The sequence below is a fragment of the Watersipora subatra genome, chromosome 9 (genome assembly GCF_963576615.1).
Source record: "Watersipora subatra chromosome 9, tzWatSuba1.1, whole genome shotgun sequence".
NCBI classification, from domain to species: Eukaryota; Metazoa; Bryozoa; class Gymnolaemata; order Cheilostomatida; family Watersiporidae; genus Watersipora; species Watersipora subatra.
The window spans coordinates 63,597,745-63,624,418 of NC_088716.1; the positions used below are offsets into that span (position 1 = coordinate 63,597,745).

The following is a 26,674-nucleotide window of genomic DNA, read 5'->3' on the forward strand; positions in this document are numbered from 1 at the left end:
AACTTTGAAAATTGAACATCAATTTTCAAAATTGTTTTCTCAAACCTGCTTTTTTGTGATTTTCAGGAGCTGGCAAAGTTACAGAAAGAAGATGCGATATATTGTTATGATATTTTTGCTTGTATATTCAGAATTTTGGGTAGAATTAAAAAATAGAAACATATTCTAGCTGAAACCAGTACCTGTCTTGTTATTCTGTAAATCATAGGTCAATCTTGTCATATCGATTGGTATACATTTATGTGCTCAACATTTTTTTGTAATTGATATCAAAATTCTGTTTTTATAATTCATAAAAGCACATTCTGAGCTTCAATTTGACACCAAAAACAAGAATTTTGCAGTAACAGCTGATTCACAAAATCGGAATTTGTGAAGGATCAAAAAATTTATGGATGGACATATCTCAAAAACTGCTGCATCAAACACAATGATTTTTTGTGGTTATTAAGTACCTATCTTTCAAACAGGGTGCAAAATTTCAGCTCTTTATGTCTATTTTGAGCCAAAACAGGTTTTATTCTGGATGACACCCCTATGATTTGGAACTACTGTAAAGCTTTCAAAAGTACATGTAGCACATACCTGCCAACTCTCACGCATTGGGCGTGAGACTCACGCAATCACCCCAAAAAAAATGAAAATGCGTGAGAAATGCGTGAGATTTTTGCCCCAATTTCCACAATTTCATATATACTATCATTGATACATCAATTGCCCCAAAACCAAATCTCACGCATTGCCCCACTCTTGGGTTGGCAGGTCTGATGTAGCAGTAATTTGAAAAATGTAAAAATCTAATAATTTTGACTGCACTACAATTTGTATTAATAGTAGTTAGGCACTTTTGGAACCAAAACGACCCGAGATAGCTGAGAGTCTATTTTTTACACATAAGAAGATAATGGTCTCCGGCGCTAAGACAGTGATCGCGCATAAACACGCAACTTGCAAATGCAAAAACAAACATTTACTCCATCCTTGACCTTTAGCCATAGTTCGAAAAGGCGTAACCATTTATTAAATGAACGACTCTGGGGCGAATACATTGACTGTCGGAAGCTGACGAATCGGATCAACACATCCACTTTATCATTTATTCCATAGTTTTCTGTGAAAACGCACAGTGAAAATACCCAGTCACTCAAGTATGATGTTTTGTAGACAAAACGCCAGAATCTCACATACAATCTCTGCTCGCTGGGCTGTAAATTATGCATGAAAGTTACGTGACGCTGCATCGCAGACGAGAAATCGAGGTATCCACTATTGTAGCACTACTTCATTAGCTATTTAACGATTATAGTAACCAACTTTTGTATTAATTAATATAACATTTGTCACGTGCGTTTATTGTGAAGCAATAGGCGTCTTTTGAGTGCAGTTGTAATAATTTAAAGGAAGTTTGCTTTAATAATTTGTTACACCTCGGTTTATAGCTTGTTTAAACTGTTTATGTTTTAACGTTGTTTTGCTATTGTAGTATCATTCCCAAGTGTTACTGACTCAAACATGGTTAAGTGTGATGGAACGTTAGGTTGCCATCCTTCTGTATAAATTTTAATGGGAGTTATATTCCCTTTTTGCTCTCTTTGTAACCACGCCCCTAAAGAAGGCTGGTCCTTGTACTTCATTTACATAATCTAATGTATTTAAGGCAGGGCCTCGGCTCTTATTAGTTGTTCAAATATATGCATTGCATTTGGAACCACACTCTTTCTGTTACCTTGAGCGATATCAGAACCACCCCAAGCATATAGCTAACTCCAAAGACCTAGTCTATGGGCTGTGCTGTGGTGATAAATTCATAGAAGCATTGTCGACCCCGTCGACCTTGTCGACCTAATACAAAAACCACTCTGGGAGCAATCCCTTGTGCAAGGTGGTTGATGTTGACCGGTGGTGTAAGTCGACCTAGTCGCCTCCGCGTGTTGGTCATGGGCAACCCGCACACAGCCCCTGTGAAGGGTGAATGCAGACCGGTAGAATAAGCCGACCTAGTCGCCTCTACGTGTTGGTCGCAGGATCCAACACATAAGTTTTTTCCAGCTGACAACAGCTGCTGTAATGGCATTGGTGTAATTTTCCATAAGACTGTTCATTTTGATGGAGGAAATAGTGCTTTGAAATAGTGCTGTTGTTTCATTTTGATAGACGACTATACAGAAAACCTAAGCAGCGTAATATAATACAACAACGTTAGTCCTAATTGCATTAGTTCTCTAAGGATGAGCTATTTACACAGTTCGGCAAATTATGTGGCTAATAGTTTATTAAGTCAAGTTTTGTTTGCCGTGCACTAGCCTAACTGCTGAAGTAAATACATCCTGTATAGCAGCATGAATCTTTGATGAAAATTCAGCTGCCGCCCATTCATCTTTCTAAAGCAAGGTTTTTATTTGTTTTTCAGCAGTTACATGGGTTTAGAATTGAGCATACTGGCCTAACTAGCTTGTAAAACTTCATAATTTGAATTATCTTTTGAGTCTGCTCATCAATGGCTTTCAATACTGTCCTGTTACTTGCAAACTATTACCTGCTTAGTATACTATTTGCAAATTTTTTTGGGAGTTTTTTAAAAGCTCAGTGTAAGCCAGCATTAATATTAAGATATTAACTTAAACCAGTTATTAAGTTGGCATTGCCGTGCAACACGCTGACCCTGTTATTACAGAAGGTTTCTACACAAAGAGCCAAAAGTGTATTAGGCCTATGCTTGATGATTAGGCCTACGTCATTTCTGTGTGAGCTGATAATTCAACTATTACTAATTGCTTATGCCTGATATTATGCTGTAGGGGGCTTCATATAGCCGTGAGTTTCAGAGAAGACGCCATGCCACGCCAGATATCATATCTAGACTTGGTTTAGAAGCAACTTTGGCTGTGAGTTGAACTCAGTGTTGTTTACTCGGGTCTTATCACTATGAAAGTTACACTTTCCGCTATTATAATTGGTTGTTTTAGGGTCATAATGGCTGTGTGAACTGCCTTGAATGGAGCCAAGATGGGAGGTGAGTGAATGCTTTTCTACCTCACTGCATGCTTAGTATCTTATCGTCATAAACTGAACTATTGCTGACTTAAAACAGCTGTATGATGCGTGTGACACATATCGATGCATTACTATGTAGATCGATAGTTGGGTAAACAAGAGTGGCTGTCAGAGACAGTCACACACATACATCCACAGTGTCTAGAGTATAAAATACGTACTCATATTTCACTTGTGAATATACAACTGCTGGTATTTTGTGATAGATGTGCTAGTTTAACTGCGCGTATTTTTCTTCTGAGCCTTTTAACCATAATCAAGTTTTGTCGATTTTAATCTTGAAACGTGGCAATTGGATCACCTCATACACCAAAAACAATCACAAATCATAGAAAAATACCGATACTTTTTTGATAAAATCTAATAAAACTTTGTGTAAGTTCATTTTTGATAGTTGATCAAGGGGAGATAACTTGATAGTTGATCAAGGGCAGATAACTTGATAGTTGATCAAGGGCAGATAACTTGATAGTTGATCAAGGGGAGATAACTTGATAGTTGATCAAGGGCAGATATTTTGATAGTTGATCAAGGGCAGATAACTTGATAGTTGATCAAGGGCAGATAACTTGATAGTTGATCAAGGGCAGATAACTTGATAGTTGATCAAGGGCAGATAACTTGATAGTTGATCAAGGGGAGATAACTTGATAGTTGATCAAGGGCAGATAACTTGATAGTTGATCAAGGGGAGATAACTTGATAGTTGATCAAGGGCAGATAACTTGATAGTTGATCAAGGGCAGATAACTTGATAGTTGATCAAGGGCAGATATTTTGATAGTTGATCAAGGGCAGATATTTTGATAGTTGATCAAGGGCAGATAACTTGATAGTTGATCAAGGGCAGATATTTTGATAGTTGATCAAGGGCAGATAACTTGATAGTTGATCAAGGGCAGATATTTTGATAGTTGATCAAGGGCAGATAACTTGATAGTTGATCAAGGGCAGATATTTTGATAGTTGATCAAGGGCAGATATTTTGATAGTTGATCAAGGGCAGATATTTTGATAGTTGATCAAGGGCAGATAACTTGATAGTTGATCAAGGGGAGATATTTTGATAGTTGATCAAGGGCAGATATTTTGATAGTTGATCAAGGGCAGATAACTTGATAGTTGATCAAGGGCAGATATTTTGTCAAGTTTTGGTTAAGTATGACCATTATTATCAATATTTAACATCAGGAAAAATATAAAACTTCCAACAATCTTGTTCCTTACAAAATCTCAGTAAGTATGTAATTGGCTGCTTTTATACTTTTACTAAAACTTGGAGCAAGTACCTCATTGGCTGCTGTCATACTTTGATTGACAATTCTGCTATATCACTAGGTGTATCTCTTTGTACTACTACATACATCATGTTACAGTGTTGACTGTAGCTTATCACTAGGTGTATCTCTTTGTACTCCTACATACATCATGTTACAGTGTTGACTGTAGCTATATCACTAGGTGTATCTCTTTGTACTCCTACATACATCATGTTACAGTGTTGACTGTAGCTTATCATTAGGTGTGTCTCTTTGTACTACTACATACATCATGTTACAGTGTTGACTGTAGCTGTATCACTAGGTGTATCTCTTTGTACTACTACATACATCATGTTACAGTGTTGACTGTAGCTTATCATTAAGTGTATCTCTTTGTACTACTACATACATGATGTTGTAGATTGCTAGCCAGTGGATCAGATGACTGTTCCATCATACTCTGGGCTGCACATGAGCATCGGAAGATCACTAAATTCCAGACCATACACTCAGGCAATCTGTTTTCTGTCAAGGTTGGTGTCAATTGATATACATTCCTTATTTCATAAAAGATGCAACTTACCATTTAATGGAGATAGATTTCATCCATTTTTGTCTTGTTCTGTCTTATTTTTGGTTCACTCCACTTTTTGGTACACATTCAGAAACTTGCCTAGTATTTTGCTACAAGTCTAAATATAATTAACTCTACATATTTGGGCCATTTCTTGTGAAGGGCTGTAAGCAGGACGCAAACTGTTGTGAGCGATTTTGTACAACCTGAGTAGTCTTGAATTACCTTCATTGTATACACGCTTGCATGTATATACACGCGTGCATGTATATACTCAATCTGCACGGTACTATTGTCGGGAAGACAATTCCATAGACATAAGCTTGTGCAGAAGACAATAGCACACACTTTCCAATAACTAATAGTTCCCATAGTTCATCGCTGTCATTACTGTCATTGTTGCTGTCAAGGTGAGTCAGGAGCTATTTAGATATAACAAGCTTTGGTTATAGCGAGTCAGAAGTTAAAATAGGTAGATACAGCAAGGCTGGGTTATGGTGTGTCAGAAGTTAGGATAGGTAGATATAGCAAGGCTGGGTTATGGTGTGTCATGAGTTAGGATAGGTTGATACAGCAAGGCTGGGTTATGGTGTGTCAGAAGTTAGGATAGGTAGATATAGCAAGGCTGGGTTATGGTGTGTCATGAGTTAGGATAGGTTGATACAGCAAGGCTGGGTTATGGTGTGTCAGAAGTTAGGATAGGTAGATATAGCAAGGCTGGGTTATGGTGTGTCATGAGTTAGGATAGGTTGATACAGCAAGGCTGGGTTATGGTGTGTCAGAAGTTAGAATAGGTAGATATAGCAAGGCTGGGTTGTGGTGTGTCAGAAGTTAGGATAGGTTGATATAGCAAGGCTGGGTTATGGTGTGTCAGAAGTTAGGATAGGTTGATATAGCAAGGCTGGGTTATGGTGTGTCAAAAGTTAGGATAGGTAGATATAGCAAGCCTGGATTATGGTGTGTCAAAAGTTAGGATAGGTAGATATAGCAAGCCTGGATTATGGTGTGTCAAGAGTTAATATAGGTTGATATAGCAAGGCTAGGTAATGGCGTCTCAAAAGTTAAGATAAGTATATGTAGATAAAATGAAGGCTAGCAGGTGTGACTCCTCACTTACTCTAGTTCCATAACTTACTGTCGATTATGTGCAGACCAATAGATCTCTGACAGGGGCAACAATTTGCTAGCGCCATTGTCCAACTTTTCTTTATAAAATAAGTTAACATCAGTGAGCAATACACAGGGCTTTTGTAAGATTATGGTAAGATCACTTTTTGTGATAACCTTTACATGGCAATTTATCTTTAAACACTCACTTCATGGTTTTGTCAAAACTTGGATCACAGGCCTAATTTCCTCAGCTAGGAAGGCATGGAACCTTTGAAATATGGAGTCCTAGTTTTATTTTCACTTTGATTTTCAGTTTATGCCACGAAGCGGAAACAGGCTGGTAGCGGTGAGTTCTGGAGATTCCAAGATAAGTCTTGTTGATGTAGAGGCTAGGAGGACTCTTCACACATTTACTAACCACAGAAACAGGGTGAAACGCTTGGCTGTGGCTGAAGATGAACCTCATCTGCTTTTCAGTGCTAGTGAGGATGGCACAGTCATGTAGGTGTCTGTACTAGTGAGGATGGCACAGTCATGTAGGTTTCTGTACTAGTGAGGATGGCACAGTCATGTATGTTTCTGTACTAGTGAGGATGGCACAGTCATGTAGGTGTCTGTACTAGTGAGGATGGCACAGTCATGTAGGTGTCTGTGCTAGTGAGGATGGCACAGTCATGTAGGTTTCTGTACTAGTGAGGATGGCACAGTCATGTAGGTTTCTGTACTAGTGAGGATGGCACAGTCATGTAGGTTTCTGTACTAGTGAGGATGGCACAGTCATGTAGGTTTCTGTACTAGTGAGGATGGCACAGTCATGTAGGTTTCTGTACTAGTGAGGATGGCACAGTCATGTAGGTTTCTGTACTAGTGAGGATGGCACAGTCATGTAGGTTTCTGTACTAGTGAGGATGGCACAGTCATGTAGGTTTCTGTACTAGGGAGGATGACACATTCATGTAGGTTTCTGTACGAGAAAGTACTTTTGATAATATGATAAACATAAAGAAGTATTCTTGTCTTAGTTGTAGGCATGCACCAGTTTTTCTTATCGAAACTTGGATTTTTGTTCTCGCTGGTAACGATTATTTGTTCTGGCTTGCCTCGCATGTCGCACTCATTGATGCATATATAACTTGCAGGCAGTTTGATCTTCGATGTTCTGAGAAGTATGCAAAAGACAATGCAGACTGTGTACTCATCGACCACACCCGCTACCAAGGGCCACAGGCTGAAGCTAAGTGTCTCGCTATTTGCCCTACAAGGACTGTACTGTTGGCGGTTGGCTGCTCTGATCCATATGTTCGTCTGTATGATCGCCGCATGCTGCACTGCACTCCTACACCCAGGAGTGAAACTTCTGATGAAACTCGTATGGACTATGAAATTTCATCTGATTGTGTCCGGTACTTTGTACCAGGTGAGCTTTCAATACAACTACTCTCGCTATTGCTAGGTTTTGCACTAGTAGAAGTAGGAGAGATGAGAGCACTGAGTTTGACGCTTTGGTAATTAGGGAGTCTCTAATTAGTATAATGGAGGTCTTACAAACATGTTACAAGAGTTGAAGAAAGGAGGGTTCAGCGGTTTGAACATGTGGAGAATATGGGGGGAGGGCGGAGTGTCGGTAGATGTTGGAGATGGACGCTGTATATAAGCTGATGAATGTCGTCAGAGAATATATAGAGAGCGTTTCAAACTAGGAGACTGCAAACAAGTTGTTTGAGATATATGAATTGCCATAGCAACCTTAAAGGTTGACTTGCAACAAAATTCACATTAGTTATTTGGTATCAAAAGATTCACCATGTCTTACTCTGTTGTGTTGTAAGTGCCAAATATGTGGAAATGTGATTACAAGCTCTTAAAAGCTCAAAAACGAAAAGCCGTCGTAGATTATAATCTCTTTATTTCGATGACGTAACCACGAAATTTGGTTATCGTCTTGTCACGTATGTTCTCACGTGAATTGAAAGGCTAATACAAAGCTCAATATAAAACTTATCGTTGTACTAGTTTATGACAAACACTTCGGGTTTTACCGAGGACTCCGTATCAACTATAGATGCTCGCTACTTTACAGTTTTGTTTCGGCCTGGTCTAATTGGCAAGTCGTTCTCTGATCATGTGACCCAATACTTCGCAAATAATTTTTGCAGCACTTTTCGATTATCACAGGTGATCAACAGGCTCGTCATGATTATCAGACAATGATATGTACTCCTTCGAGGTAAGGTTAAAATGTTTAATGAATTTTTACGGTAAGTCATAAGATATCACTGCTGAAAGTGACAGCATTACGATGACGATAAAACAGACGCATAAGAACAATAGACATAGTTTTATTGAATGCGTGAAGTATATTTGTGAAAATATTTCGACGAATAAGATTGCATGAAAGTGTAAACAGAAACCATCTCTCACAACTACATCACATTTGAACCGTTTTGGAAAAGGAATCCAAACTACGGCGGTCTCGTGGGGCTGCGATTTCTGATCGTTTTTTAGCTTTTAAGAGCTTGTAATCACCTTTCCACATATTTGGCGCTTACAACACAACAGAGTAAGACATGGTGAATCTTTTCATATCAAATAACTGTAATGTGAATTTTGTTGCAAGTCAACCTTTAACTAGTGACCAACTTGAAGTTTTGGTAGAAAATGTGCACATTTTCTATGTAACCGGAGAATAGATTCTCTTCTTGCTGCTCGTTGTCTGTCATCTTTGGCATATAAATACTCATTTCAGCATCAACTCGATCCGTATAACTACTCACTGCAGCATCAACTAGATCCGTATAACTGCTCACTGCAGCATCAACTCGATCCGTATAACTACTCACCGCAGCATCAACTCGATCCGTATAACTACTCACTGCAGCATCAACTCGATCCGTATAACTACTCACTGCAGCATCAACTCGATCCGTATAACTACTCACTGCAGCATCAACTCGATTCCTGATTGCTTTTGTATGCTACTTAATTTTTATAGTATTCTATGCAGTGTTTAAAAGTGGTTACCAAGCTTTTCTGTACCACTAATATTATGTACCAAGATTAGCAATCATATGCACTTGCATATTGTTTGTAAGATTTCCTTACTGTACAGCAATATAATAAGTATGATATATATATGTGTGTGGATATTAATATATATATATTTATATATATATAAATCTGAGTGTTTGTCTGTCATCTGTCATTAAGCTATTAAAATCTAGGAACAACAAATCTTCTTAGAATTGAATTGACATTGAAACTACCAATTGTGCAAACGAGCGCGCTAACCGCTACCATGTCTTTGGAATACTATAGAATAGTTGTGCGCATACTTATGCAGTACTTGTGAAAATACTATTGGTTACTGCTAGTGTGCTTGAAGATCATGATTGCATGAGAGATCGTCACGTGTAACGATTATAAGCAGACTTATAAGGAAAAGCTGGCTTCAGTTGGACGGACATGGCCCTTATTATTGTAAGCTTAAGTTACTAGGTTCAGTTACTCTAAGTCATTGGGTAATTATTTTATTACCTGGGCAATGACCGGCAATCACCAAGTATATTTATGTATATATATACTGGCAGAATGCTTGACGTTGCCCAGGTAATAAAAAAGTCTTTGCATAAAAAATTAATTTTTATATAACATACCCTACAGGATGAATTTATTCGCGGAGTTGTATTTCGCGAAAATTGTTTTTTCATGCATATTCGCGGATGAATTTATTCGCGGCTGAAACCTGCCACCCTCTAGGAAAAGTTAACTCTATTGCGGCTAGTAATAGTTATTCCTACGCATGCGCACACCGCGCGTTCCGGTTTATATTTAGCTTACAACTGCGAGGTGATCATGCTATTCTACGGTAAACAATTTTTGCTGCGTCCAGAGGTTTTCACGGATATTCATCGCTTTGGAGGCCTTTGATAAGCCAACAAATTGTGGTAAGTAATGAGTTTTTTACATCTACTAAATTAGTTGAATTTTATTTTGGTTCTTCGGTAAAACGCAATACTAATTTTTTCCATCCCTACTGTTTCATTATTTGTTTTAGTGTGAGAGAGAGATTTTTCATCATACACCGAAGAACAATGATTGCAAGGGTGGTAGATGTCATTCTTAGAAGATCACCAATCATTCAGGGAGGTCTGGAAATTGAGGTTGAAGTGACCGCAGCTACTTACGAGAAGAATATATCTGTTTTTAAAAAGGAACAAAAACGCCTTTACGAGCACAAATCTTTGGCCAACCGGCAGAACTTTGCAATAGTAAGCCACGAGGAGAGTTCTGATGATAACTTCCTTACCAGCCATGTAGTAGCGAGAGAATCGCCTTCAACACCTACCCAAGACAGTGACAGCGACAGAGCTGCTATTACCAAAATAACTAGTCAGAAAGCACCATTACACGCTAGTATTCACATATCAAGAGTACCAGTTTAATTTTATTGCTAGACAACCGCCATATGGACTAAACTGTTTATATTTATTCCATTCATCGTTTGTAAAATTTTATTTGTATTTGATATATTTTATTTGTACACTCAAGTTTGTAATAAATTATAATATATCTATACATGAAATAAAATATATAATTTAATCATGTTTGCTACAGCGATATCAAGGAGTTGTTGTCGATGAAGGGGTCTAGGTTGACTGGTTGCCTCTCTGCCAATATTCTTGCCTTGATGAATATTACTACTTGTCTCTAGTTTTCGTAATCGGAGTAGGTTGTTTCATTCTCAATCTGCAGTAAACACAAAAAAGAAAATATATTACCGAGTGTTGAGGAAGTACAAAAACAATAGCTGAAGTATTTGATGAAAGCGATCAGTTTTTAAACAAAAGAATTAACTAATGCAGTTAATTATGGAAAAACGTATCTGCACTGCAAATCAAATACATACCATAATGTCCAGATCAGAATCATGATCGTCCTTGACTTCGGTATTAGAGATTTATGGAGTTGATTCTAATGCAAAAAGACTAGGAGAGCTTTTTTGCTATGCTGAAGCCATGCCGAATAACTTGTAAAAACCTTGAATAATTTTGTAAAGCTTGACGCAATGGCAATAAAGCTCGAAGCCTGGCGATGATTTTAAAGAAGTTTTGGAACTCGGCTACGTTTAGTACTTCTGCCTCGCGGCTATTTTCGCGATGACGCCATTCTGCATATCTTGTGACAACCTCGAATAATTTTGTAAATAAATGTGATGCATTGTCAATGGTGTTAGCTCAAAGCTCAGGCAATGATTTTAAAAATGTTTTGGAACTCAATTACGTTTAGTATTTACATTAAAAACTAGGCTAGCGACTAGTTTTCAATTTGATGCAGTAGTTATTCTCTCTTGTGATTAAAAATAGAACTAATTATTCACTGAATTTAATAATTCGCAGGATTGACTGTTTGCGAAATGCGAATTTTTATGACCAACGAATATTTTCATCCTGTAGGGTATACAACAGTTACCACTCTCACTTTCAAACTTCATATCATGAGAAAAGTATTTTGTGTAGTTGAAATAAATTAGGAGACAAAATAAAACAACTGTAAAGGTGTTTAAATGTAAATGTAAAATAATTAGCAAGTCATGGCTGAATAAAATCTGTTTTGTTACAATTACAATGAAAAATGATTTGATATACAATTACAGCATATGATTTTAATTCGTTTCAGTGCTGGCATCGTAAAGCCAAAATGTCGTATAGAGTTGTATTATAGAAACCCATAGTAATTATCTAGTGCAAACACCCCCTGGTAAAAATCAAAATTTTATATACGTATTGCTCATATTAAAAATTTATCACAAAACAATATGTTAACCTTAGTAATTATAGTTACCTACAGTATATTTAGTGTATTTAGTGGTTATGATCTGCAATAAAATGTAACATTACAATGTACTATGTGCAGTACGTACATTGGGAGTTCTTACCTTTGAGACAGATGTGTAACATAAACATTGAATTTAACTTCAATGAATTTAGCTTACTAAACACATACTTAAAGCTGAGTTTAGTAAGTATTTTACTAAACTTCAACTTTGTCATTGGCTAAAATTTAAATCGGTTCTCTGTTTTCGATTTCGTTTTCACTATAACTTATAACGAATAACACGAAACTGAGATAGCGAGCATTGTATCTCTTTCAGGCGTTGTGGAAGGGATTTTGGCAAAATTCATCGGCATTTTCGTTGTTTTGTTGGGATCAGGACACCGCCTGACAAATTGTAATTTTGAGAGACTTTTTTGTAGATATCGTATAATGGAAAAGGTTGCAGAAATTTCGTCCTCAGTTACGAAAACGAAAAAACATCATGTTCCATATACTAAGAGGGAAAAAATCATATAACAGAAGCATCGTAACCCGAGAGTGCACTGTGTAAATTAATAATTTATCATGTTCAATCGTGCAAAGGATATACAGTATATGGTACAAGTGATATACAGTATACGGTACAAGTGATATACAGTATATGGTACAAGTGATATACAGTATATAGTACGAGTGATATACAGTATATGGTACAAGTGATATACAGTATATAGTATGCGTGATATACAGTATATAGTACAAGTGATATACAGTATATGGTACAAGTGATATACAGTATATGGTACAAGTGATATACAGTATATAGTACGAGTGATATACAGTATATGGTACAAGTGATATACAGTATATAGTACAAGTGATATACAGTATATGGTACGAGTGATATACAGTATATGGTACGAGTGATATACAGTATATGGTACGAGTGATACACAGTATATGGTACGAGTGATATACAGTATATGGTACAAGTGATATACAGTATATGGTACAAGTGATATACAGCATATAGTACGAGTGATATACAGTATATGGTACAAGTGATATACAGTATATAGTATGCGTGATATACAGTATATAGTACAAGTGATATACAGTATATGGTACAAGTGATATACAGTATATAGTACAAGTGATATACAGTATATAGTACGAGTGATATACAGTATATGGTACGAGTGATATACAGCATACTGTACGAGTGATATACAGTATATGGTACAAGTGATATACAGTATATGGTACGAGTGATATACAGTATTTGGTACGAGTGATATACAGTATACGGTACGAGTGATATACAGTATATGGCACGAGTGATATACAGTATATGGTACGAGTGATATACAGTATACGGTACGAGTGATATACAGTATACGGTACGAGTGATATACAGTATACGGTACGAGTGATATACAGTTTATGGTACGAGTGATATACAGTATATGGTACGAGTGATATACAGTATATAGTACGAGTGATATACAGTATACAGTACGAGTGATATACAGTATACGGTACAAGTGATATACAGTATACGGTACGAGTGATATACAGTATACGGTACGAGTGATATGCAGTATATGGTACGAGTGATGTACAGTATATAGTACGAGTGATATACAGTATACGGTACGAGTGATATACAGTATATGGTACGAGTGATGGGTGTGATAATTGTTAGTAGACTTGCGATTTGAATGTCGCAAGTTCATATCCAGTACGAAGGTGATTTTTCATTGCTAAATCTTTATCACTATAACTGGACAGATGAACAAAAGACAAACTTTAAGATTTATGTATATAGATATAATATATATATATATTATATCTATATACATAAATATATATATAATATATATATTATATCTATATACATAAATATATATATAATATATATATATTATATCTATATACATAAATATATATATAATATATATATATTATATCTATATACATAAATATATGTATAATATATATTATATCTATATGCATAAATATATATAATATATATATATTTATGTATATAATATATATTATATAGATATATAGATATTATCCCACGACCAAACGAGCGGAAGCCAAGTTGGGAGTTTTTATGATAAATGCATGTGCACACAACTTACGAAAATTATTCATCAACAATGAGACGAACCCTTGTTTGAAAATTTCATCAACAAATTTAACCATCGTTTTGTAGATTAGTTAAAGTATAATAACGATACAAAACACATATAGGCCAATTTAAATATGTTACCAAGTCTTTGTAAATTATCGAAATTCTCTAAAAACTTACCCATCTGATCGGATTATACACAAATAGACAGATTTATTAGGACGAAAATCGTCACAAAACACTTGAAAAGCTTGGTTTAATAAAAGTTAAGACCGGAAATTGAAACGGTGGTCGACAGATAATAGAACGATCAAGTCGTGCGCATTTCGCGAAAAAATAACGTGCACTTTTCACCAGTCTATAGCATTGTCGAATTGCCGAAGGTTTTGGCAATTAACATAGGAGTACAGAAATCGTTTCATTTTTTGCCGATTTCAGTTTTTTCATTTTCTTATGAGATTATTACAATAATTGATTATAAGTTTGGATGACTACAGAACAATGACTGCGTAGTACAGATTTTCTAAAAATCTAACGCAGTGTAAGTAAAGGGAATGACGATGATATTTTTTCTAACGGTTCTAATGAGATTGTTACAATAATTAATTATAAGTTTGGATGACTACAGAACAATGACTACGTAGTACAGGTTTTCTAAAAATCTATATAAATATCACAACTTCGTGATATTGATAGCTATGACGTTTTGAAATGTAAACAAAATTGTGCATTGGTTTTATATTATTACTACATTAATAGTATTGGTTATTCTAATAATATCAGTGCATTTTGCTTCTAATATTGGCCAATATTGCATTTCTCTTTTTGCAGGAGGAGAGATATAAACATATAATCTTTCCCTTTCGTTATTGCTATTCGTTGTATATAATAACACCCACACCCAGTACATTACAGCTACCATTGCAGTTATCCTATTTGGCTGCTAATATTGCATTTCTCAACCATCAGTACCCTTTCTTTTTTCCAATATCACTTTGGTCAGGGGCTGTATGACAGTGGAATTTCTAGTATATATAATATATATATAATATCTATACATATATTATATATATATAAATCTCAAAGTTTGTTATTTGTCATCACCTGTCTGCCCAGCTATAGCTATTATAATCTTCAAATGAAAAGCTCGTTTCGTACTTGATTTGAACTCATGAAGATTGCAACCGCAAGTTTCTAAACGCACATCTAACCACAAGGTTATGCAGTTCTTACAATTCTATTACTCTTAGAATATTCTGTATACCCCTTTTTTCGATTGCACGCTAAATGATGAATTAATGAATACGTTGCACCCAGGGGTTAAGTTTATCATAAAATATTTTCTTCCTAACTCTATGAAATACGATGGTTTTCCGTCCTCGCCATACTATGATGAATTTGTTTTCCGCCATACAGAACAACAAAAACTTCTCTCGAAATAAAAATTTGGTAATTTTTTTTACTGATTACGATGAAATAGCAAAAATGTCAATATGTTATATGCGAAATACCTCCCACAACTCCGGAAAGAGATATACGTTGCTCGCTATTTCAGTTCAGCATTTATTGGTTACGGTAAAAACAGATTCGTAAACACATAAGTGATGAAATTTTAGTTAAAAGTTTGAAGTTTAGTAAAATACATACCAAAACTTCCTTCAAGTATGTCTTTAGTAAATTGCATTCATTTAAGTTAGATTCAGCATTTATGTTACACGTCTCTCTCGAAGGTAAGAACTCTCCACAGTATGTGCTGCACAAAATACGTTGTAATGTTACCTCTTTTGCAGATCATAACTACTAAATAAACTAAAGTTATTGTAAGTAAATATAGTTACTAAGGTTAACATTGTTTTATTACTAATTTTCAATGATAATGATTTTTACCAGGAGGTTTTTGCATTAGATAGTTACTATGGGTTTCTATACCACTCTGTACAATATTTTCGCCTTATGATGTCAACACTGAAACGAGTTACAATCTTTTAATTGTATACTAATTAATTTTTCATTGTAATTGTAGCAAAACACACTATATTTAACCATCACTTGCTAATGATTTCACATTTACATTTAAACACTTTTACAGTTTTATTTTTTCTCCTAATTTATTTCAACAACACGCTTCTTTCATGATATGAAACTTAAAAGTTACAGTTGATTGAAAAAGTTTGAAAACCTTTACAGTTGTTTTATTTTTTCTCCAAACTCATTTGAATGCACAAAGAACACTTTTCTAATGATATGAAGTTTAAAAGTTAGAATGATAAATGTTGTATACGTTAAATAAAAATAAATTTTCTGTTCAAAGGCTTTTCTATTACCCGGGCAATGCTGAGCATTTATCTAGTATATGTATGTATATGTGTGTGTCATATCAGGGATCAGCATCATCATTCCAGTACACTGAGACATCTGTACAAATACACTGATACATCGGTATAAGTACACTGATACATCTGTACAAGTAAACTGATACATCTGTACAATTAAACTGTGATACATCTGTACAAGTACACTATGACACATCTGTACAAGTAAACTGATACATCTGTACAAGGAACTGATACATCTGTACAATTAAACTGTGATACATCTGTACAAGTAGACTATGACAGATCTGTACTAGTGCTGCGTGATAGAGCTATATCATTCGATGTGACGATATATTTCAGTGGATGATTTTATATTGGGTCCGTTTTCAAATCGATATGAATATCGAAGCCGATATTTTATCGAAATATCGGCGTATTTTATTTTGCAAAACTGGGGTTGTCCATTCTCTTTATTGTAAAGAGAGGACAACTCTTGTTTTTCAACTGATATTAATACAGTCATACTTCAACTTACGAGCTTAATGTGTTCCGAGACTGAGCTTGTATGTTAATTTGCTCGCATGTTGGTGCAATTTATTTATATATAGAACAATTAAATATTTATTGATTGGTTTCCATACTCTAAAAATGCAAATAAAACACTCAAAACAAGATATTGTAACAGAAAGAACATGTTGGTTATTGCCCTAACTTACCACATGCTTTCAAAAAGCAACAAATAAAAAATAATGCAAGGAAATGTGATTAATTAAAATGTAAAATTAAATACATACAATAGCAGCTAAAGCTAGCATTTTCCAGGGAGGGAGATATAAGTTATTCTTCATTACGACAGTTGACTTTGATAAATCTGGATTTTATCAATGTCTTAACAGACAAACTTAGAAGTAAACCTAAAAGCAAACTTTCATTTTCAACTTAACGTAATTAAAACCGGGAACGGTTTTAAAAACGGGAATTAAAGTTTCTTCGGCGTTCATAGTTTGAAGTTTCTCGCTGGTTAGCTAATTTTTCCTTTGTTTCGCTTTCACGACCAGCCGGCCGTCTTAAGATAAACCTATATAAGGACGTTTGCCTTTGTCGCCCTTTCAATATGTTGCGATTAGGACGAACACAGGTGTCGTCACAAAGGGTTAATGCACGACCACTAGCCAACTTGTCTGAATGTCTATTTTTATAGTTTTGCTAATTTTGATAGATAGCACCCGGCCTTTTCACATAGCATCGTTTCAGTGTGCTTTCACCGGCCAATTGTTTATCTTTTATCCAATGTCTGAGCAGTCTCTCCATCAGCGGTCGTGAAGATCGCTGTGCCGTTGATAAACTATCGTTAGTCCTTTTGCGAACTAAATGCCCTGAATATATTCCTTCTGTTTGATAATTGTGGATGTATTTCTGTCAAATTGCTGGCTAGCTCAATCATGCATATATATTTCGCATATTTTTCAATAGTTTCCCGTTTAATATCAACTGTTATCATTTGCTTTTTCTTTGAATTATTTTTCATTTTACTGGCAAACTTTCGGTCAACCCACAGTACCTTTAATTCACATAATTCTGCACTGAAAATCGCGCACAAAAAACACGATACGAAAGTATAACCTGAGCAGTTAAAAAATGCAGAGTGATGCTGTTCTCATAAAACACCTCCGGCATACTTGGCAAGTGACTCACGTGCTCGTATCTCAAACATGGCTCGTATGTTAGTGCTAACACTTGCTTAAAAGCTGGCTCGTATCTCAAGTTTCTCGTATGTTGGAGCACTCGTAAGTTGAAGTATTACTGTACTCTCATATCGTTCGTTCATATATTTAAACCTAGCACTATACATCGAAAGAAGACAACTCCAATGTTCGATATTTTTCGATATTTGATATATTTAGACACCAAATAATCAAATGTACATGCAAAGATATCGTGCAGCACTAATCTGTACAAGTAAACTGATACATCTGTACAAGTAAACTGATACATCTGTACAATTAAACTGATACATCTGTACAAGTAAACTGATACATCTGTACAAGTAAACTGATACATCTGTACAATTAAAACATCCCTCTTTATCCTTACCATGTTGAGTCATTAGCTGCTAGATAGACTCGAAGCAGTCTAACTGTAAATATATCATTTCAGGCCACGTTCCGGACAGAGTCGCAGACTATTCAAGAAGGTTTCGGATGCTCACTGCTACTTATGTGACTTTTTCTCCAGACGGCAGGGACTTGTTAGTCAACCTAGGAGGAGAGCAGATCTACCTCTATGATGTGAATAACAAAAGAAAGTCGTACAGACTAGAGCTGGCCAACAATGGTAGTAACTGGTGGTCACTTTTTACCCTGTATAATCTGCTTTCTTTTCCTTGTAATGTGCAGATTAGGCGATACCTATCCATAATGTCAACATAGATGCCCTTAAGTGTCTAATCCATTGTATTTCTTGCAGCACTCGTACATCTAAGCTGAGTTTCTAATATGCGATCACAAGCTTGACATCTTTTCAGATCAGACTATCCCATCTTCTTCCTATGATTTACTCTCTTGTAGATGCCAGCTCCTGTCCCAATACAGACTGTGTGTCTCAAGTTGGTCAGGACACAAACTCAAACGCTAACGGCTACCGTAATATGACATTGCATTACGCACCCTTTGTTTTAACCAATCGCGGAGATGCCAGTACAAATCATTGTCCAGCAGCCCTCCCTAAACGTATTGAGAAAATCAAACGACAGGCTAATCAGCAGTATGAGGCACATAATTATGCCCAGTCAATCGAATTGTATAATAAAGCTATCGCCTTATATGGTAGTTCTTCTGTGCTGCACAGTAACAGAGCTGCAGCATTGCTAAAGAGAAACTGGTGAGTCATCTGCTCCTGAATTCCATCTTTTTAGGGTATATAGAGCTCTTTGTGCAATCGGTATTGTTACGTTTCATTCTGCTTGCATTACATTGTGTGCCAAACGCATTGCACTTTGTACTGAATGCATTGCACTGTGTACTGAATGCATTACACTGTACACTGCTTGCATTACATTGTGTGCCAAACGCATTGCACTTTGTACTGAATGCATTGCACTGTGTACTGAATGCATTACACTGTACACTGCACACTGCTTGCATTAAGATGTATATCGCATGCGTTATATAAGGCATTGATGCATTAACATAGCATTAACAACTAGGCATGAAGATGTACTGAATGCATCTCAGTCGTATCAACCAAAATGGACTATAAAGGAGTGGCCACACAGCAATATATGTAATTCAATGGTGTATCAACCAAAGACATCTTTAATTTGTGCAAAAAACTTTGAGTTACAAAAACGTAAGTGTTTCTGTAACTCAATTGAGCACTAATCAAACAGCAAACAGCAATGAAATATGAATTTTGATGAAATGCTTCAGTAATAGGTGTTATTCATCCTGACAATGAAGGCTTCATAGTTGATAGTAATAGGTGTTATTCATCCTGACAATGAAGGCTTCATAGTTGATAGTAATAGGTATTATTCATCCTGACAATGAAGGCTTCATAGTTGATAGTAATAGGTGTTATTCATCCTGACAATGAAGGCTTCATAGTTGATAGTAATAGGTGTTATTCATCCTGACAATGAAGGCTTCATAGTTGGAATTACTCGTTAAACAATATTTAAACAGAGTTTGAACTATATAATGAGACCTGAGAACAACAGTCTCTATAGTATATACAGTCTCTATAGTATCTACAGTCTTAATAGTATCTACAGTCTCTATAGTATCTACAGTCTCTATAGTATCTACAGTCTCTATAGTATCTACAGTTTCTCGTATATACAGTCTCTCTAGTATATACAGTCTATAGTATCTATAGTTTTTATAGTATCCACAGTCTCTATAGTATCCACAGTCTCTATAGTATCTACAGTCTCTATAGTATCTACAGTCTCTATAGTATATACAGTCTCTATAGTATCTACAGTCTCTATAGTATCTACAGTCTCTATAGTATCTACAGTTTCTATAGTATATACAGTCTCTATAGTATATACAGTCTATAGTATCTATAGTCTTTATAGTATCCACAGTCTCTATAGTATCCACAGTCTCTATAGTATCTACAGTCTCTATAGTATCTACAGTCTCTATAGTATCTACAGTCTCTATAGTATCTACAGTCTCTATAGTATCTACAGTCTCTATAGTATCTACAGTCTCTATATTATCTACAGTCTCTATAGTATCTACAGTCTCTATATTATCTACAGTCTCTATAGTATCTACAGTCTCTATAGTATCTACAGTCTCTATAGTATCCACAATCTCTATAGTATCTACAGTTCTTATGGTATGTACAGTTGCTATGGTATGTACAGGTCCTATGGTATGTACAGTTCCTATGGTATGTACAGTTGCTATGGTATGTACAGCTCCTATGGTATGTACAGTTGCTATGGTATGTACAGTTCCTATGGTATGTACAGTTCCTATGGTATGTACAGTTCCTATGGTATGCACAGTTCCTATGGTATTTACAGTTCCTATGGTATGTACAGTTCCCATGGTATGTACAGTTCCTATGGTATGTACAGTTTCTATGGTATGTACAGCTGCTATGGTATTTACAGCTCCTATGGTATTTACAGCTTATATGGTATCCACAATCATGGCAGTTTTCTGGTTTGCTCTGTATGCAGTTTTCTGTCTCCAATACGTCGACCCTTTTGACCCCCAGTTCGTTTTACATACACTGCAAAATCTTCATGCGACTAGCTTCTAGCAGTTTGGCTAGGTTAGCTTTCCACAAATGCCTGTTATGCGTCTCTCCAGAGCTGTCAACTCTCCCGGACTTTGCGGGACCCTCCCGGAATTAATATTACCCTCCCGCAAAAATAAAACCTCTCGTTAAACTCCCGGATTTATGTTTTGTGCTCTAGAACACATGTGTCAATCACGTCACGGGCTAGCGGGCCACATGTGGCCCACCACATCATTTTATGTAGCCCGCGAGAGCGCAACTCATTCTCACCCGACGGAGTTCACTCCCGTATTTATAACATCGCTAGGCACCCATCGTAAGTTAACTTGCCTCTGAATTTTATCTATTCCTTGTATCGTTATTTTTAAATTACAGAAAAATATTTGTGATTAGTTAGAAAAAAACTTTGGCTAATCAAACAAACGTACAAATATGCGTCAATGATGTCTGTGGCAAAAGTTATAACTAAAATACTACAACCTTTTTTGACATCTAACTAAACCGGAAATCATCGCGGTCACTTTAAATTTTATCGTTCTCAATCAATTTTTTCAACTTCAGAAGTAAATATGCAGATTCAGATGGAGTAAGACAGTGAAAACTGCATAAATCAAATTAAAACATTATTTTTAATGTTTCAAAGTTCATATTAACTTTTAATTTTGTCAATTTGAATCGTTATGCGCGAATTAAAATGCACTTTTTAGGCTGTCAGCCGTAGTCAGACTAAAGCTGTCATTCAATCTCGATAGGATCATATTGATTCTTAGAGCTGCCTATGAAGTCTGAAAAGTCAAGAACAGAGTTACTGAACATATTTTTATTATTTGAAACATGTTTATGACAGTTTCTTTGAGTTATATTGGCATGTAGAATTGCTATGCTTTGGTTTGAAGACCATTTCATAGGAGACTACTCGTCTCCTACACCATTCAGCATTGTACCTGGTGATAATTCTACCTCATGCTAGCTCTGGCCAACCCCTTTAGCAGCTTTCATTGACATTATATATTTAATAAGTGTTGTTAAAGACAATCTTAAGAAACAGTTTTATATTTAGAAAACTGATTTTGCCGTTCGAACATGGGCCCCATCGGGAGCCAAGTGTGCTAGATTTGCACCATTTTGACTAGTTATACTATAAAATTTTCCAGGGGAGAACCACCGGACCCCCTTCCCCACCGAGAGGGTGCTCGGCACCCCTCTCGGACTCTCCCCGCAGTACCATTTTCAAACAGGTAGATACAGCCCTGCCCTCATTGCATCAAGCACTAAGGGTAGTGGGGATGTGAGTTAGGAATAATTTTAGAGCTGAACTCCAATGGTAACCTGCCTGGTCCCCATTTAACAACTTGGCCGCTGGCGCGAGGCTTAAGACCCTAATTTCTCCCTCATTTGCATAGCACCAGGTTGACAGGTCTGCGTCTCTCATCACATAAAACACTCTCGTCTCAGCCTATGATTTGTGTTCTCCAACATTTCTTGTTGCCTTAAGGATACTGATTCAGTCTGATTCGCTTTTCTGTGCAGGGATGGAGACACGTATGCAGCTGCTAATGATTGTATGCGTTCGATACAACTCAACTGTCACCAGCATAAAGCATACTATAGACTCTGTACCAGCCTCATTACTTTGGGGAGAGAAAGGGAGGCAACTGACTGTTTCAATCATTTCAAAGAGCTTTACCCTGAGAGCACTGGTAGTGAATCTTTTGCTAAACTTCGTTCAAATCTGGATGAGATGAAACTTATTAGCAAAAAGTGTTCATCCGGTGGGTGTGCTTTCTTGCTCTCCATTCTCTAAGCATTGCATCTTGCCTTGCCGCCGTAACAACCTCTTGATGACTCACCATTAGGTTCTATTTACAATTTGGTTGTTCTGGCATAGTGACAATCTATAGATGTGACAGTCTCAAGCCTAGAAACACGGCTATAGAATACACAAAGACAACTGTCGTAAAACCTCTAATTGAATGCCATGGCGCCCTATTTTTTAACCCTTTCCCAAAGTGGCAGTCAAATATAGGTGGCAGTCAAATATAGGTGGCAGTCAAATATAGGTGGCGTTCAAATAGAGGCTGGTGTTGTATTTTTCAAATAGCTCGTCAGAATTTAGGAAAGATAAATCTAACCCTTTTTCAAGCGAAGCGATTGTCGCTTATATTTTGCGTTTTCCTTTGAGCGAAGCGACATTAACCCTTTTAGATGCAATAAATCTGCCAACTTGTCGTGGATCTCTAAATAAGTATGCATTGGGAAGCCAAGAATTATCTCTACCAGTATCTATTGCTTACAATTATATTACATTACATTATATTGCATACAATGATATTATAGCCTGTGGTCCTGTGCCTTGCTTTCTGAATTTGAAAGTGTATTTTTATTTTATAACTTTATTTAACGATGTTCTATAAAAGCTCATTGCACTCATTGATATGTTTGCTACAGTTTGCAGCCAAAATTGGCTTTTTCTATAAGAGGAGTTATGAGCATCGCTCCATTGTAAGCTGAGTTAAGATAACCGCAAGGATGCTATCAAATAATACGCTATAAATCTGCATATTTATAAGCTATATAATGATAATCTATCAATTGCTACAAATGTATTCAAAAACAAGTGACATAAATTAACCATACTTGTAATACATGCAGAAACAAAAATCAACATTTGAGAAACAAAAATATTTGTATTGTTGCTCGGCCAGTTACATTCTGATTGTTGCTTTCGATGGAACGAACATTTTCTGGCTGTTCAATACCTTCTACAATGTTTTTTGACCTCAACTCTTCTTCTGCACTGCTAAACTAGTCGGTATAAGCGTTCAAACAATTTTTTGAGCAGAACAAAACTTTTCCATATTGCATTTCGTACAAATGATAAATTTTTAGCAGCATCGCTATGCCCAACTTTTAGTGAAAAACTAGTCATTCACATACCATCTTAAATGTAAACAGTTTTTTACGCACGTCAAAGTATCAAGACAGTGTTAAACCAGGAACTACTATTAGCCTGATACAATTATTAATTATTTCTATGGTGTTTCAAAGTTTTAGCCAAAAAAATGAAACGCTTTGGAGTAGGAAAACGGACTTTAATACGAACAGAAGCAACAGAAGAATGAATTGTTATTGATGTAATTGAGTCATTATTAGTACGGTTTCATGGACACTTTTCTACTGATCACTTGCTATTATGGGTTCGTAAAGATCAAAGAATGTCAATGTAGCGATCAAATGGAAGTGGTGTTGAAATAAAAGTGACACACTGGTGATACTAATCAAAGAAGTATTAGGGCTTTCTTACCCAGCCAAACTTCTTTGGTTGCATCTGGTAAATACTTGATAGCTATTCAGTTTGGTTCTTACTTCTGTTAATCTTGTCCTTCTTTGTAACATTTTAAATCCTTTTCAAAATTAATAAAAAATAATGTTGATAGACTGTATTTGATGAATCAGCTGGAAAGATTTTGAACATTTGAACGAATAATCATGCAAATGGGCAGACAAATCCAAATTCAGTCATTGTGTCAAACCCTGTGGCCAGTTTTACCAATTCAAATCTATCAATGAAAAATCCAGATCAAGAGGCGGTGAACTTAACCATAAGCTACACGGAGTACAATTGGGACTCATTGGGCAAATACGGACTCATTGGGCAAATACGGACTCATCGGGCAAATACGGACTCATCGGGCAAATACGGACTCATCGGGCAAATACGGACTCATCGGGCAAATACGAACTCATCGGGCAAATACGGACTCATCGGGCAAATACGGACTCATCGGGCAAATACGGACTCATCGGGCAAATACGGACTCATCGGGCAAATACGGACTCATCGGGCAAATACGGACTCATCGGGCAAATACGGACTCATCGGGCAAATACGGACTCATCGGGCAAATACGGACTCATCGGGCAAATACGGACTCATCGGGCAAATACGGACTCATCGGGCAAATACGGACTCATCGGGCAAATACGGACTCATCGGGCAAATACGGACTCATCGGGCAAATACGGACTCATCGGGCAAATACGGACTCATCGGGCAAATACGGACTCATCGGGCAAATACGGACTCATCGGGCAAATACGGACTCATCGGGCAAATACGGACTCATCGGGCAAATACGGACTCATCGGGCAAATACGGACTCATCGGGCAAATACGGACTCATCGGGCAAATACGGACTCATCGGGCAAATACGGACTCATCGGGCAAATACGGATTCATCCGGCAAGTACGGACTCATCGGGCAAATACGGACTCATCGGGCAAATACGGACTCATCAGGCAAATACGGACTCATCGGGCAAATACGGATTCATCGGGCAAATACGGATTCATCGGGCAAATGTTAGTTGATAGTAATAGGTGCTATTACTATCAATGAGTCTGTGCTATCACACAGACTCATTGGGCAAATAGTCATTACATTGGTTAAGATACTCACGCTTGAAGCGCTTGCTTGGGGTTAATAACTAGCACTGTTGACTGTCACGCATAACGATTGTTAAGCTGGCCCAAAGAGCAAGTATTGTTTTAGTAAAAATTTTAGTAAAGATTTAGCTTTTCAGATAAGTTACTCAAGTTCCAGATAAGTTACTTAAGTTCATTAGGTAAGTTCAGATAAGTTACTTAAGTTCTGATAAGTTACTTAAGTTCAGATAAGTTACTTAAGTTCTGATAAGTTACTTAAGTTCAGATAAGTTACTTAAGTTCAGATAAGTTACTTAAGTTCAGATAAGTTACTTAAGTTCAGATAAGTTACTTAAGTTCAGATAAGTTACTTAAGTTCATTAGGTAAGTTCAGATAAGTTACTTAAGTTCTGATAAGTTACTTAAGTTCATTAGGTAATTATTCTGTTGCCTGCGCAACGCCGGGTTTTACCATAACATTGAGAGATCAAAAGTCATGGCTTTTTAAAATGGAAACAATCTCCAAACAGAGCTCCTTTGAAGCAATATTGTCTGGGTGACACGGCACTGCACTCTGCCAGCTGTTTTCTGTTTTAACAAAAACATACTGTAAATAGGCAGCTTTTGTTCCTTGAACATATGGAAATCTCCACTAATGCACATTTACTACAAATTGTATACATTTTTATTGTTACATTATTGGATTGTACCAAATATAGTCGTTTATACCCATTGTATTTGATTGCAAACTAAAATTAGCCTGAGATATGTTAACACGGGCCTCGGGCTGTGTTGACCTAGTAACATCTGGCGTGTGCTGCTAATTCACAGCTCCGTTCATCAAGCTTGCTATTGTTTCTATTGTACACTAATCCATCGATATCTAGGATTTACTGACACATAATCAGTTGAACTAGATGAACATTCTATGCCATATGAGATGTTAAACTTTTGTATTGATGTGTTCAAAATGCACTACTCATTTGTTTCTTTTTGAGTTCATAACCATTCACATACAGCTAGCATATGCCATTTGAAGTAACTGTTCACATACAGCTAGCATATGCCATTTGAAGTAACTGTTCACATACAGCTAGCATACCCTAGGACATTTATGTATTCGCATTTCGCATTTTCGCGGAGTCATCCTCTCACAAAGATTTCTTGAGCGAAACTAAACTATCATAAAGAACGAGCGAAAAATGGCTTTATTCATTGAT

General features: G+C 36.5%; 1 protein-coding gene across 3 annotated transcripts in view; it reads left to right on the plus strand.

Moving 5' to 3' along the window:
• The first annotated feature begins 1,117 nt into the window (after positions 1-1,117).
• Positions 1,118-26,674, plus strand: part of LOC137403740 (WD and tetratricopeptide repeats protein 1-like) — a 32,296-nt gene continuing 6,739 nt past the window's right edge. For 2 of the 3 annotated variants that reach the window (XM_068089760.1, XM_068089762.1), the window contains exons 1-10: positions 1,118-1,259; positions 2,799-2,885; positions 2,967-3,013; positions 4,738-4,849; positions 6,314-6,501; positions 7,140-7,417; positions 18,424-18,600; positions 18,834-19,146; positions 22,182-22,265; positions 22,558-22,799. In XM_068089760.1, coding sequence (XP_067945861.1) covers positions 1,215-1,259; positions 2,799-2,885; positions 2,967-3,013; positions 4,738-4,849; positions 6,314-6,501; positions 7,140-7,417; positions 18,424-18,600; positions 18,834-19,146; positions 22,182-22,265; positions 22,558-22,799 — 1,573 coding nt within the window. In that variant the 5' untranslated portion in view covers positions 1,118-1,214. The remainder of the gene's footprint in view (positions 1,260-2,798; positions 2,886-2,966; positions 3,014-4,737; positions 4,850-6,313; positions 6,502-7,139; positions 7,418-18,423; positions 18,601-18,833; positions 19,147-22,181; positions 22,266-22,557; positions 22,800-26,674) is intronic. The other variant, XM_068089761.1, reaches the window with a different exon arrangement.